Consider the following 14969-nt stretch of genomic DNA (forward strand, 5'->3'; position numbering starts at 1 on the left):
AATATTTAATTGTACGAACACATGTAAGAATGAGATAACTTAAAAGTTTAAATACATTTTTTTCTTTGCTCTGAACTTGGAATTTAAATCTCTACTCACAGAATTACTGGCCACACTCATTCAATCAACACAGTTACTGGACCCTTACAATGTGTGTATTAGTAATTAGGGATGTAAAAGCTAATAAGAACAAGGTCCCTGCTTATAAAACTAAGAATCTGAGGTCAGGTAAGTTAGAAGACAATTATATTAACACAGTGATAAATACTATAATGGAGGCAAGCACAGAAAGATGGCTATGAGAACGAAAAAAAGGGTGTTTTCTCCTATCCTGGGGCCAAATCCTTCAGATCCTGAAGGACTAGTAGGCCTTAGTCTGATGAGAGATGTAGGTAGGTACTAGAGAATATGAGCAGGCTAACTGGTAACTGTAAAGGTACAAAAGCAAGAGGAGAGAGCACAGTTCTTTATGGTAACTACAAATAGCTCAATACAACTCATTATCAGGGTCCAGAAGATACAGGGTAGGAAAGTTAAGCAAAAGCCAGATTATAAAGGACTTTGTTGGCCACACTAAAGAACTTAGAATAGGCTTCATCTTGAAAACTTATGAACAGCATTAAAGGATTTGAAGCAGAAAATTGCACAATCACATTAATTCACATGCCGAGTCACATTCATATTTTAGAAAATTACCACTAACAATAATATTGAGGATGAACTGCAGGAGATAATGGTAGCAATCCCAAGATCTGTTGCAGTAGCCCAGGGAAGACAGAAGCAGTGGGGATGAAGAGAAATTAAGTTAGAATGCTACTGTCCGTAACAGTAGCCACTAGCTACATGTGGCTATCGAGCACTTGAAATTTAGCTAGTCTGAATTGATATATATTCTAAGTATAAAATAGAAACCAGGTTTTGAAGACCGATTATGAAAAAAAGAATAAAGCATGTCAATTTTTATACTGATTACAGGTTGAAATAAAATTTTAGCTATACTGGGCTACATAAAATCTGATACTAAAGTTAAACTCACGTGTTCCTTTTTACTTTTTAAATGTAGCTACTAGAAAAGTTTAAATTACATATGTGGCTTGCATTAACTTCTAATGGACAGTGCTGGGTAAGATATTACATGAACTGACAAGCCTCTGTAACTTGTGGGGGGAGTGGTAAGACTCAAATTTATGAATTTAGGTTGAGCAACTGGATTAATGGTTGTTCCAATCATTAAAAGCAAAATTCATTTGCGTTTAAGGTGCAAAATTGGCTTTAGGGAGACAAATATCTAGTAGGCAGCTACATATATAAAAGTTAGAAGTTCTAGAAATGTCTAGGTTAGGCAGATATTAACATTTTAAGTCAACAACATTTAAACGGTATGAAGGCCATGGGTATGGATCCAATTACAGTATACAAAGTAGGAAGCAGGTCAGAACCAACAGCAACATCCCACTACCACCACCACTATCACCTACACAAACCTAGGAAAAGGAGAGAGAAAAGAATGAGGAAAGTAGTTCTTAGAAGCAGTTCAAGGAGGTCAACTGTAGTGGCCTCCTTCAAGAAGTGGTCAACTGTACCAAATGCTCTGGAGTGGTCAATACAGAGACATAGAAGAATCTATATATCATTATCAGGGACCACTGTCAGAGCAGTGGAAAGATAGGGGAAGATAGATGAAGGCAGACTGGAATTAAATAAGCAGTGAATAACTAACTGCAGACAGTGAGGGTAAACAATTCTTTCCGAAAGCTTATCTGTGAATAGAAGGGCAATAAGGTAGAAGCTAGAGGACAATAAAGGGTTATGCAAGTTTTAGGAATAAAAAAAAATGATAGCTGCATGTTTAAATGTTAATAAATGCTGCGAGTTTGGTGTTAGTAGGTGCAAATTATTACATATAGAATGGATAAACAACAAGGTCCTACTGTATAGCACAGGGAACTATATTCAATATCCTGGGATAAACCACAATGGAAAAGAATATAAAAAAGAATATATATATGTGTATAACTGAGTCACTCTGCTGTACAGCAGAAATTAACACAACACTGTAAATCAACTATACTCCAATAAATAAGTTTTTAAAAAATGCTTTAAAAAGTAAAAAATAAGTTAAAAAAAAAAAAAGAAAAGATTACCTAGACAGGGACTTCCCTGGTGGCACAGTGGTTAAGAATCTGCCTGCCAATGCAGGGGACACGGGTTCAATCTCTGGTCCGAGAGGATCCCACATGCCACGGAGCAACTAAGCCCGCACACTGCAACTACTGAGCCCACGTGATGCAACTACTGAAGCCCATGCACCTAGAGCCCGTGCTCCACAACAAGAGAAGCCACTGCAATGAGAAGCCTGTGCACCTCAATGAAGAGTAGCCCCCGCTCGCTGCAACTATAGATAGCTCACACACAGCAACAAAGACCCAATGCAGCCAAATTAATTAATTAAATTTAAAAAAAAAAAAAAAAGATTACCTACCCAAGCAGCTGAAGAAAGGAAGGTAAACCAGGATACAGATAACATTCTGGAATGATGGACAGGATTTTCTGTGAACTCCAGAAAAAAAAAATCACCTGCTAATCCTAAAAGAGGAGGGATGGACCAGGGAATTTTAAGAGAGAAAGATTTGAATCAGCAACCACCAAAACAAAAAGAAGGGCTAGGAATACACAACAGGCAGCCAAGGAATTCTGTCCACTAGTTTAGGCTGAAGATCTGTGTGAATGTATCCCTAAAGCCACGAGATCTTTTACTCCAATAGCAATCTGTAACTTGAATGTAAGCCAATAAGCTGTTATTTGAAGCTGTTATTTTGCAGAAAGGGTACACAAAACTACAAGGGATCAAGGGAGCTGACAAGTATGGTTGAAGTGATTTAGTGAACAAAATGGAGAGAGTCAAGGATCCAAGGTATGAAGTAAGGAAATGAGATAGCTAAGAATATGAAATTGTGAATAGAATGAGCCATACAATTAAGATTTCAGAGGTGGAACAGAAGTTCCAGATGATGACCACATGGAGCCATTAAAATGATGGCTCAACCATAATCCAGATACTGTGAAGCTAAATTATTGAACAAGTTTTACACATGGGCACTAAAAACGCCCCAGAATGGTAAGATAGCTTGGGGTAGAAAGAAAAACTGAGTGTTTGGTGACATCTTTGACAAATAAAGAGAAAACAGGTATGTGGTAACCAACAAATTTAAGAAGGGTGAGAAAATACTGTTGTTAAATAGCATAAGCTTTAAAGAAGCAGGGCTTTTTTTAAAGGAAGAATGGTCTAGAGTCTAGACAAGCACTATCTGATAGAAATGTAAGGTGAATAACATATGTAATTATAAATATTCTAGTAGACACATTATGGAAGTAAGAGTAAAAAGGTGAAATTAATATCATTTTATTTCACCCAATGTATATACAATATTATCACTTCAATATGCAATCAATATAAAAAGTTATTATGACTCATTTTACATTATTCATTACTCTACTTTCTTTTCCTTTGTAATAATCTTTGAAATATAGCATGACTTATTTAGGACTAGCCACATTTCAAGTGCTCAACAGCCACATGTGGTTAGCGGCTACGCTACTAGATATAGAAATAGAAATTTCATAGATAGAGGACATAATACATTACCAAAAGATCTACTAGAGAGCACAAAACTAAATGAATAGTAGTACCCAGTAGTAAGTGAGGATGTGGGAAAATAGGCACTTTCGTACATGACTGGTAGAATATAAACTGAAACCACTTCCCTGAAGATCAATTTGGCCATGTGCATCAAAAACTTAAGTTTTCATGCTCTCACACTCAACAAATTCCACTTTCATGAATTTATAATCTTACAAATATATATATTGAAGAACATTCAACAAAACACTATTAACGATAATGAAAAATCATAAAAACCAAAGTTTCAAAAACAAGTGAAACAAATAATACATTATGGTACTCTCATGTGTTAAAACACCATGCAGCCATTAAAATTAAAGTTTTAGAACAGAAATGACAGATAACAACATACTGAATGGAAAAACTATTATTAGACAGTTGGCGCAGTAATATTTACCTTTAAACATTCTCTTATGTATACACTGGAAAACAAAAGGATATAGACTAGTGACGTTAATGAAATTAGCAGTAGACTTCAGAAAATTCTCTCCTTTGTTAAAATCAAGAGAAAATTTCTTCCAACTGGAAATTAACAAAAGGCTTGCAGCAATCCAAAGAGCGCTTATTCAAGAAAAAGGGCTGAATCTCAGTAAAAACTGCAGCATTTGTTGCATTTTAACTCGCCTATTCTTATTTCCCTCATCAGCTCTACAGTAGCCTTGAAAACCCACAGCAGGCAATCATGGCAAAAATTAGCACCCTGTCAGCAACTGGAATAGGCAGAACAGGCTCCTTCAGAGCCCCATTCCCAAAGAACATTATGTGACCTGTTTGATGATTCCTTGCAAGACCCCACAAATAACCACTAGGATAACCAGAGACTTCAGTGACAACACATGACAAAGAAAATAGACTTTACAGAATTAGTTCCCCAAAAGTCACTAAACAAGCAAACAACAAACAGCAATAATAAATAAACCCTGAGGGGTGGAGGAGAAAGGGGAGAGGGAGAATCTGACCACTGGTGTCACGCTGTATCGTTTAAAATGTCCAGTTTTCAACAAAAAATTATCAGACACGCAAAAAACCCCAAGAAAGCATAACCCATGTTCAGGCGGGAAAGAAGCAATCAATAGAAACTAACCCTGAGAAAACTCAGATATTAGACAGAGAGTTTAAATCTGCTATTTAAAATATGTTCAAATAACTAAAGGAAATCATGTCTAAAAAACTAAAAGTATAAGAACTACATTCACCAAATAGAGAAAATTAATAAAGAGATGGAAATTATTAAAAAGAACCAAATAAAAATTCTCAAGTTGAAAAGTAGAATAACTGAAATGAAACTTCACTAGAGAGAGAGGATCAAAAACAGATGTGAGCTAGCAGAAGAATTAGCAAACTTGAAGATAGGTCAAATAACATTTACCAGTCTAAGGAACAGAAACAAAAAAAGAGTGAAAAAAACCTGAACAGCGCCAGAGACTGTGGAACAAAATCAAGCATACCAACCTACACATAACGGGAGTCCCTGAAGTAGTGGAAAGGAGGAGGGAGGGAGAGAGGGAAAGAGACAGGGGGAGAAAGGGAGTAAGAGGCAAAAAGTATGTTTGAAGAAACAACGGCAGACAATATCCCAAATCTGAAGAAAAATATGTTTACACATTAAAAGCTCAGCAACTCCAAACAGGAAAAAAGCAGAGATCCACACCTAGACACATCAAAATCAAACTGCCAAAAAACAGAGACAAAAAATCAGGAAAGCAGCAAGAGAGACTTTAAATGACCATATACAGGGGACTCTTAAAATGAATAATGACTAACATGTCATCAGAAACCACAGAGGCCAGAAAGTAGATGGATGACATATTCAAGATGTTAAAACAAAAAGACTGTCAACCAAGAATTCAGTATCTACCAAAGGCATCTTTCAAAAACGAAGGTGAACTTAAGACATTCTCTGATAAGCAAAAACTGAGAGAATTCCTCACAATCAGATATGTCCTACAAGAAACACTACTATAAAAGACAGTACAAACATAATTTTTATTTGCAACTCTCTTCTACCTGATTTAAAGGAACACTTCATGAAGCAATAATTATTAAATTGTGTTCTTGGGTTTATAAAGTAGAAAGAAGAGCACAAAGAAGGGAAGAGAAAATGAAAGTACACAGGAGCAAAATTACTGTATTCTATTAAACTAAGTTGGTAATAACCCAAATTACAATGTTATCAGTTGTTAATTGTAATCACCATGGCAATAAATAGATAAATAACCTAATTAACTATTGGGCACAGCACTTTAACTGACATTCCCTCAAAGAAGATATATAAATTGACAATAGGCACATGAAAAGATGTTTAACATCATTAGCCATTAGGGAAATGCAAATTAGAACCACAATGATACCACCTCACTCCTACTACTATAGATTAAAGGGACAGACAATAACAAATGTGGACATGGATGTGGAGAAATTGAAACCGTCACACATTGCTGGTGGGAATGTAAAATGCTACAGCTGCTTTGGCAAACGGTTTGGTAGCTCCTCAGAAAGTTAAACATAGTTACCCTATGATCCAGCAATTCCATCCCAAGGTATAGATCCAAGAGAATTGAAAACATAAGTCCACATAAAAACTGGTACTTAAATGTTCTTGGCAGCATTACTCACAACAGTCAAAAACTAGAAATAACCCACATGTCCATCAACTGATGAATGGATAAACAAAATTATGTGGTATTTTCTATGCAACAGAATATCATTCAATAATAAAAAGGTACAAAGTACTGATGCATGCTATCAATACAACATAGATGAACCTTGAAAACATCATGCTAAGTGAAAGAAGCTAGCTGCAAAAAAATACTGAATGATTTCATTTATATGAAATGCCCAGAATAGGAAACTCTATAGAGATGGAAAGTAGATTAGTGGCTGCCTAGACCTGGGAATAGGAGAGAATTGGAGTAATTGTTAATAAGTACAGGGTTTCTTTTTGGCCTGATGAAAATGGCCTCAAATTAGATAGTGATGATGATGGTTGCACAACTCTGTGAATATACTAAAAATGACAGAACTGAATTTTATGGCATGTGAATTGTATCTCAATAAAGCTGTTATAGAATCAAGTATGTAGTGTCTATAATACACTACCTTTCATATATAATTTTTATATCTCCTTTCCTACATGTATCTTCTCATTTGTGTAAAAAGACAGGAATAAACTAAAAACTAAGCAAGAAATTATTAAGATTGGTTACCCATATGGATGGGTGGTTAAATGACAGAAAAAGAAAATGAGAATAGGGTAAAAGAGATGAGAGGTGGAAGGGATACTTCCTGACATACTGTTTTACAGAATTGACTATTAACACCACAATAATGTTTCACATATTCCAATGAAAAAAATAACCAAAATCAGCCAGGATGTGACAAGAGCTCAAAATGGACTAAAAACAGTAACAAATAAAACTAACTGTATTTCAAATGAGTAACATAACACCAATGAACAAGGTGGGTAAGAAAAGAACATAACTCTGGAAAACAGTATGCTGACTGAATAGTATAAGACTAAAGACAAAAAGAAGTGTATGGAATACTACACTCTAGTAAGTAAATATATTTACAACAGCAATTCTGAAACTACACTTATGTGTATACCAGAACTGAACAAATAAGTAAATAAATTGTAGATGAGAGTCAGGTTTTCCACTGTTGGAGAAAGGAGTTACAAATAAGAAAAGAGAAAGGCTAGACTGAATCTTGTGTTAGTAGATTAGAATTGGTGTGTTAGTATGAACTCATGGTTTTTAATATACATAAACATATATATTTATGTTAACATATATACTATATTATCTATACATATGCATAGATATGTATAGAAATACAGATGTGTGAATGTACACAAAAATATAACTTCCTAGATCTATGTTCAAAACACCTAGAAGCAAAAACACCCCAGGAGTAATGAGCACTTTTAGTGCAGAGACCCTGGCTTCTAAATACTATTCTGAAATAAAAGGAACCTGAACTCCTTGGAAAATGGTCAATTCCAGGGCTTAAGGAAGAAAAATAAAAGACGAATCAGAAAATAAGTGCTCCAAAAAAAAATTATGAGGCATGTTGAAAGATGAATAGGAGCTAATGGGAAAGACCTCCCAATGGTCAAATTCAGGACAATTGGAGCAAAAAGCAATGATAAAATGAATATTCATGTGCCCTAATATTAATAAATAATTGAATGAATGAATGCATGAGATAGAACAATTCTTCCTTACAAAAGAATTCCCATTAAAAAATGTAGCATTGGGAATCCCTGGCAGTCCAGTGGTTAGGACTTGGCACTTTCACTACCATGTCCTGGGTTCAATCCCTCATCTGGGAACTAAGATCCTGCAAGCCACAAGGAGTGGCCAAAAAAAAAAAAAAAATTGGAAACAAAAAATCGCTACTGAGGCAAACAGCACAGTAATAATTGTGACAGACAAGGATTATTAACAGTAGATAAAGGTATGATGAGAAATAAGTTATTTGCATAGTTCAACAAAGGACTAGTATCTAAAATAAACAACTCAATTAGACAACAAGCACAACTTAAAAATGGACCAAAGATTTCAACAGACCACCAAAGACATACAGATGGCAATAAGCACATGATAAGATCAACATCAGTCGTTAGGAAAATGCAAATTATGATCACAATGAGGTATCTCTACAATTCCACTAGAATGGCTAAAATTAGTAAGAGTGGCCATCCCAGGTGTTGGTGAATACGTGAACCAACCAGAATATTTATACACTGTTGATGGGAACATAAATGTTAACATCTATGTGGGAAAATGTTTTGGCAATTTCTTAAAAAGTTAAATGTACATCTACCTATAACTTAGCCTAAGTATTTACCCAAGAGAAATGTAATCATACGCCACCAACATTAAAGTTTTTAAAAGTTTACAAAGAAAAAAGTCAAAGAGAAAATACATCCAAATGTTAACACTGGTTGTATTTTGCTTACTGGATTTGGAGGTAAGTCACTTTTATACTATTTTCTATTTTCCAAGTTATTATTAAGGAACCTGAAGCATTTCCATCCAAAAAAAAAAAGTCACATAAAAAGAAAATGAAGTCATATTCACAAGTCACTATAGGTTTTCTTTTTGATAAATCAGATGTTTATTTTCCATTTCTGACATGTTCATTAGAATGCATAGGAAGAAACTGTACAGATAATTCTGACAAGATTTCAATCATGATGTGAATATGGACAAGGCAGATTAACAAAGGCTGGAGTACAAATAAAATAAGATGGATTAATAGCTGCTTAGCTGTATATCAACTTCAACAGAATTACACACCACAAGGATCCAACCCTAATTAAGCCCAGATAACATTATATAATATTTTGAGATTTTGAGGGCTTCCCTGGTGGCGCAGTGGTTAAGAATCCACCTGCCAATGCAGGGCACACGGGTTTGAGCCCTGGTCCGGGAAGATCCCACCTGCCGCGGAGCAACTAAGCCCGTGCGCCACCACTACTGAGCCTGCGCCCTAGAGCCCGCGAACCACAACTACTGAAGCCGGTGCCCCTATAGCCCGTGCTCCACAACAAGAGAAGCCACCGCCATGAGAAGCCCATGCACCGCAACAAAGAGTAGCCCCTGCTCGCTGCAACTAGAGAAAGCAAAAGACCCAACACAGCCAAAAAGAAATTTAAAAAATAAATAAAACAAAATTTATTTTAAAAAAATAATAAAAATATTTTGATAAAAGCATAAAAGATATACTTTAAGTGTACACATGATAAAAGCTAAAAAAGTAACAAATACTTTATAAGACACAGTCAGAACACAAATGAAATTCCATATGGAAATATGTGGATCCAAACCTTGTCCTTTTATCCACGCTCAAACCAGAATCTGATAGATAAAGTTTCAGTTAAGGGCAGAACTACAAAATGTGACGCAAATAGTAAGGAGGAGGTGGTGGAACACATTTCACCCAATCAAGAAGTTCCTCTAATTTAAAAAAAAAAAAAAGTGTTGAAGAAGCAAGATGAAACAATAGCAGCACAAGTGGGAAAGGTAGAGACACCTTAGTTGACACTATGCTCCACATGTCAGTAAGCAAATAGTTACCCTAAAAGATAACTTAAGGCCTCGTTAACAGATTTATATAGCACATAGATGGACACAAAAGATAGATTTATTCAAAACTGCAATTTAAAATCACAAGATATTCATTTCAGTTCAAGGTGTCAGCAGGGATATGTACCAAATGAAGAAAGTTCAGAGGGGAGTAACAATGGTTGGACGGATATAACCACCTGCCACATAACATTTTCCTTGTTAAAAGAAATGGAAAGACTAAAAGTTGGCACAAAAGATTCAAAGAGAGAATTGTCTTCAAACTATTAAATAATAATATTAAAGACAGAAATCAGATATCTTTTTGGTCTTAAGGAGTAAATGAGTATATCTGAATACAAATATCAAAGACAGATACATATAAAAATAGGAAGAGGGTTCAATATGACAGAGTAGAAGGACGTGCGCTCACTCCCTCTTGCAAGAGCACCGGAATCACAACTAAGTGCTGAATAGTCATTGAGAGGAAGACACTGGAACTCACCAAAAAAGATACCCCACATCCAAAGAGAAAGGAGAAGCCACAACGAGACGGTAGCAGGGGTGCAATCACAATAAAATCAAATCCTATAACTGCTGGTAGGGTGACTCACAAATTGGAGAACACTTATACCACAGAAGTTCACCCACTGGAGTGAAGGTTCTGAGCCCCACGACAGGCTTCCCAAGCTGGGGGTCTGGCAAAAGGAGGAGGAATTCCTAGAGAATCAAGACTTTGAAGGCTAGTGGGATTTGATTGCAGGACTTCGACAGGACTAGGGGAAACAGAGACTCCACTCTTGGAAGGCACACACAAAGTAGTGTGCACATCGGGACCCAGGGGAAGGGGCAGTGATCCCATAGGAGACTGAACCAAACCTACCTGCTGTGTTGGAAGGCCTCCGGCTGTGGCTCACCGTGAGGACAAGGACACGGGCAGCAGAAGTTCTGGGAAGTACTCCTTGGCAAGAGCCCTCCCGGAGTCCTCCAATAGCCCCACCAAAGAGCCAGGTGGCCTCCAGTGTTGGGTCGCCTCAGGCCAATCAACCAACAGGGAGGGAACCCAGCCCCACCCATCAGCAGACAAGCGAACTAAAGTTTTACTGAGCTCTGCCCACAAGAGCAACACTCAGCTCTACCCACCATCTGTCCCTCCCATCAGGAAACTTGCACAAGCCTATTAGATAGTGTCATCCACCAGAGGGCAGACAGCAAAAGCAAGAAGAACTACAATCCTGCAGCCTGTGGAACAAAACCCACAGTCACAGAAAACCAGACAAGATGAAAAGGCAGAGGGCTAGGTACCAGATGAAGGAACAAGATAAAAACCCCCAAAAAACAAGTAAATGAAGTGGAGATAGGCAACCTTCCAGAAAAAGGATTCAGAATATTGATAGTGAAGATGATCCAGGACCTCGGTTAAAGAATGGAGGCAAAGATCGAGAAGATGTAAGAAATGTTTAACGAAGACTTAGAAGAATTAAAGAAAAAACACCTAGAAGAATCAAAGAACAAACAAACAGAGATGAACAATACAATAAATGAAATGAAAAATACACTAGAAGGATTCAGTAGCAGAATAACTGAGGCAAAAGAACGGATAAGTGACCTAGAAGACAGAATGGTCGAATTCACTGCTGTGGAACAGAAAAAAGAATGAAAAGAAATGAAGACAGCCTAAGAGACCTCTGGGACAACATTAAACACAACAACATTCGCACTATAGGGGTCCCAGAAGGAGAAGAGAGAGAGAAAGGACCCAAGAAAATATCTGAAGAAATTATAGTCGAAAATTTCCCTAATGTGGGAAAGGAAAAAGCCACCCAGTCCAGGAAGTGCAGAGAGTTCCAGGCAGGATAAACCCAAGGAGAAACATGCCAAGACGCATAGTAATCAAATTGACAAAAATTAAAGACAAGGAAAAATTATTGAAAGCAGCAAGGGAAAAATGACAACATACAAGGGAACTCCCATAAGGTTAACAGCTGATTTCTCAGCAGAAACTCTACAAGATAGAAAGGAATGGCATGATATATTTAAAGTGATGAAAGGGAAGAACATACAACCAAGATTACTCTACCTGGCAAGGATCTCATTCAGATTCGATGGAGAGATCAAAAGCTTTACAGACAAGCAAAAGCTATGAGAATTCAGCACCACCAAACCAGCTCTACAACAAATGCTAAAGGAACTTCTCTAAATGGGAAACACAAGAGAAGAAAAGGACCTACAAAAACAAACCCATAACAACTGAGAAAATGGAAACAGGAACATACATATCGATAATTACCTTAAACGTGACCGGATTAAACGCTCCAACCAAAAGACACAGGTTCACTGAATGGATTCAAAAACAAGACCCATATATATGCTATCTACCAGAGACCCACTTCAGACCTAGGGACACATACAGACTGAAAGTGAGGGGATGGAAAAAGATATTCCCTGCAAATGGAAATCAAAAGAAAGCTGGAGAAGCAATACTCATATCAGATAAAATAGACTTTAAAATAAAGAATGTTACAAGAGACAAGCAAGGACACTACATAATGATCAAAGGATCAATCCAAGAAGAAAACAAAACAATTATAAATTGATCTATCTGGACAGATCAACAGACAGAAAATTACTAAGGAAACAGAAGCTTTAAATGACACAATAGACCAGATAGAATTAATTGATATTTATAGGACATTCCATCCAAAAACAGCAGATTACACTTTTTTCTCAAGTGTGCATGGAACATTCTCCAGGATAGATCACATCTTGAGTCACAAATCAATCCTCAGTAAATTTAAGAAAACTGAAATCGTTATCAAGCATCTTTTCCGATCACAACACTAGGAGATTAGAAATCAATTACAGGGGAAAAAACATAAAAAACACAAACACATGGAGGCTAGACAATACACTACTAAATAACCAAGAGATCACTGAAGAAATCAAAGAGGAAATTTAAAAATGCCTAGAAACAAATGACAATGAAAACACGACGATCCAAAACCTATGGGATGCAGCAAAAGCAGTTCTAAGAGGGAATTTTATACCAATACAAGCCTACCTCAAGAAACAAGAAAAACCTCAAATTAACAATCTAACCTTACACCTAAAGGAACTAGAGAAAGAACAAACAAAACCCACAGTTAGTAGAAGGAAAGAAATCATAAAGATCAGAGCAGAAATACATGAAATATAAACAAACAAAAAAAACAATAGCAGAGATCAATAAAACTCAAAGCTCGTTCTTTGAGTAGATAAACAAAATGGATAAACCTTTAGACAGTCACATCAAGATAGAGAGGGAGAGAACTCAAATCAATAAAATTAGAAATGAAAAAGGAAGAGTTACAACGGACACTGCAGAAATACAAAGCATGACAAGAGACTACTACAAGCAACTCTATGCCAGTAAAATGGACAACCTGAAAGAAGTGGACAAATTCTTAGAAAGGTATAACCTTCCAAGAGTGAACCAGGAAGAAATAGAAAACATGAACAGACCAAGCACAAGTAATGAAATTAAAACTGTGATTAGGGCTTCCCTCGTGGCGCAGTGGTTGAGAGTCCGCCTGCCGATGCAGGGGACGCGGGTTCGTGCTCCGGTCCGGGAAGGTCCCACATGCCGCAGAGTGGCTGGGCCCGTGAGCCATGGCTGCTGAGCCTGCTCGTCCGGAGCCTGTGCTCTGCAACGGGAGAGGCCACAGCAGTGGGAGGCCCACGTACCCCAAAACAAAACTGTGATTAAAAATCTTCCAACAAACAAAAGTCCAGGAACAGATGGCTTCACCGGTGAATTCTATCAAACATTTAGAGAAGAGCTAACACCTATCCTTCTCAAACTCTTCGAAAAAATTGCAGAGGAAGGAACACTCCTGAACTCATTCTATGAGGCCACAATCACCCTGATACCAACCAGACAAAAATACTACAAAAAAAGAAAATTACAGACCAACATCACTGATGAATAAAGATGCAAAAATCCTCAACACAATGCTAGCAAACAGAATCCAACAACACATTAAAAGAATCATACACCAGATCAAGTGGGATTTATCCGAGGGATGCAAGGATTCTTCAAAATACGCAAATCAATGTGATACACCATTAACAAATTGAAGAAAAACCATACGATTACCTCAATAGATGCAGAAAAAGCTTTTGACAAAATTCAACACCCATTTATGGTAAACACTCTGCAGAAAGTGGGCATAGAGGAACCTACCTCAACATAATAAAGGCCATATACGACAAACCCACAACCAACATCATTCTCAATGGTGAAAAACTGAAAGCATTTCCTCTAAGATCAGGAACGAGACAAGGATGTCCACTCTCGCCACTATTATTCAACATAGTTTTGGAAGTCCTAGCCACGGCAACCAGAGAAGAAAAGGAAATAAAAGGAATACAAATTGGAAAAGAAGAAGTTAAACTATCCCTGTTTGCAGATGACATGGTGCTATACATAGAGATACCTAAAGATGCCACCAGAAAACTACTAGAGCTGATCAATGAATTTAGTAAAGTTGCAGGACACAAAATTAATGCACAGAAATCTCTTGCATTCCTATACACTAATGATGGAAAATCTGAAAGAGAAATTAAGGAAACACTCCCATTTACCATTGCAACAAAAAGAATAAAGTACCTAGGAATAAATCTACCTAGGGAGACAAAAGACCTGTATGCAGAAAACTATAAGACACTGTTGAAAGAAATTAAAGATGATACCAACAGATGGAGAGATATAACATGTTCTTGAATTGGAAGAATCAATATTGTGAAAATGACTACACTATCCAAAGCAATCTACAGATTCAGTGCAATCCCTATCAAATTACCAATGGCACTTTTTACAGAACTAGAACAAAAAAATCTTAAAATCTGTATGGAGACACAAAAGACTCTGAATAGCCAAAGCAGTCTCAAGGGGAAAAAACTGAGCTGGAGGAATCAGACTCCCTGACTTCAGACTATACTACAAGGCTACAGTAATCAACACAATATGGTACTGGCACAAAAACAGAAATACAGATCAATGGAACAGGATAGAAAGATCAGAGATAAACCCACACACCTATGGTCAACTAATCTATGGCAAAGAGGGAAGGATATACAATGGAGAAAAGACAGCCTCTTCAATAAGTGGTGCTGGGAAAACTGGACAGCTACATGTAAAAGAATGAAATTAGAACACTCCCTAACACCATACACAA

General features: G+C 36.9%; 1 protein-coding gene across 1 annotated transcript in view; it reads left to right on the forward strand.

Moving 5' to 3' along the window:
* The first annotated feature begins 292 nt into the window (after positions 1-292).
* Positions 293-14969, forward strand: part of LOC138842807 (basic proline-rich protein-like) — a 31106-nt gene continuing 16429 nt past the window's right edge. Inside the window, exon 1 of the mRNA XM_070046273.1 lies at positions 293-392. Coding sequence (XP_069902374.1) covers positions 293-392 — 100 coding nt within the window. The remainder of the gene's footprint in view (positions 393-14969) is intronic.

Source organism: Globicephala melas, chromosome 9, assembly GCF_963455315.2.
Source record: "Globicephala melas chromosome 9, mGloMel1.2, whole genome shotgun sequence".
Taxonomy (NCBI): domain Eukaryota; kingdom Metazoa; phylum Chordata; class Mammalia; order Artiodactyla; family Delphinidae; genus Globicephala; species Globicephala melas.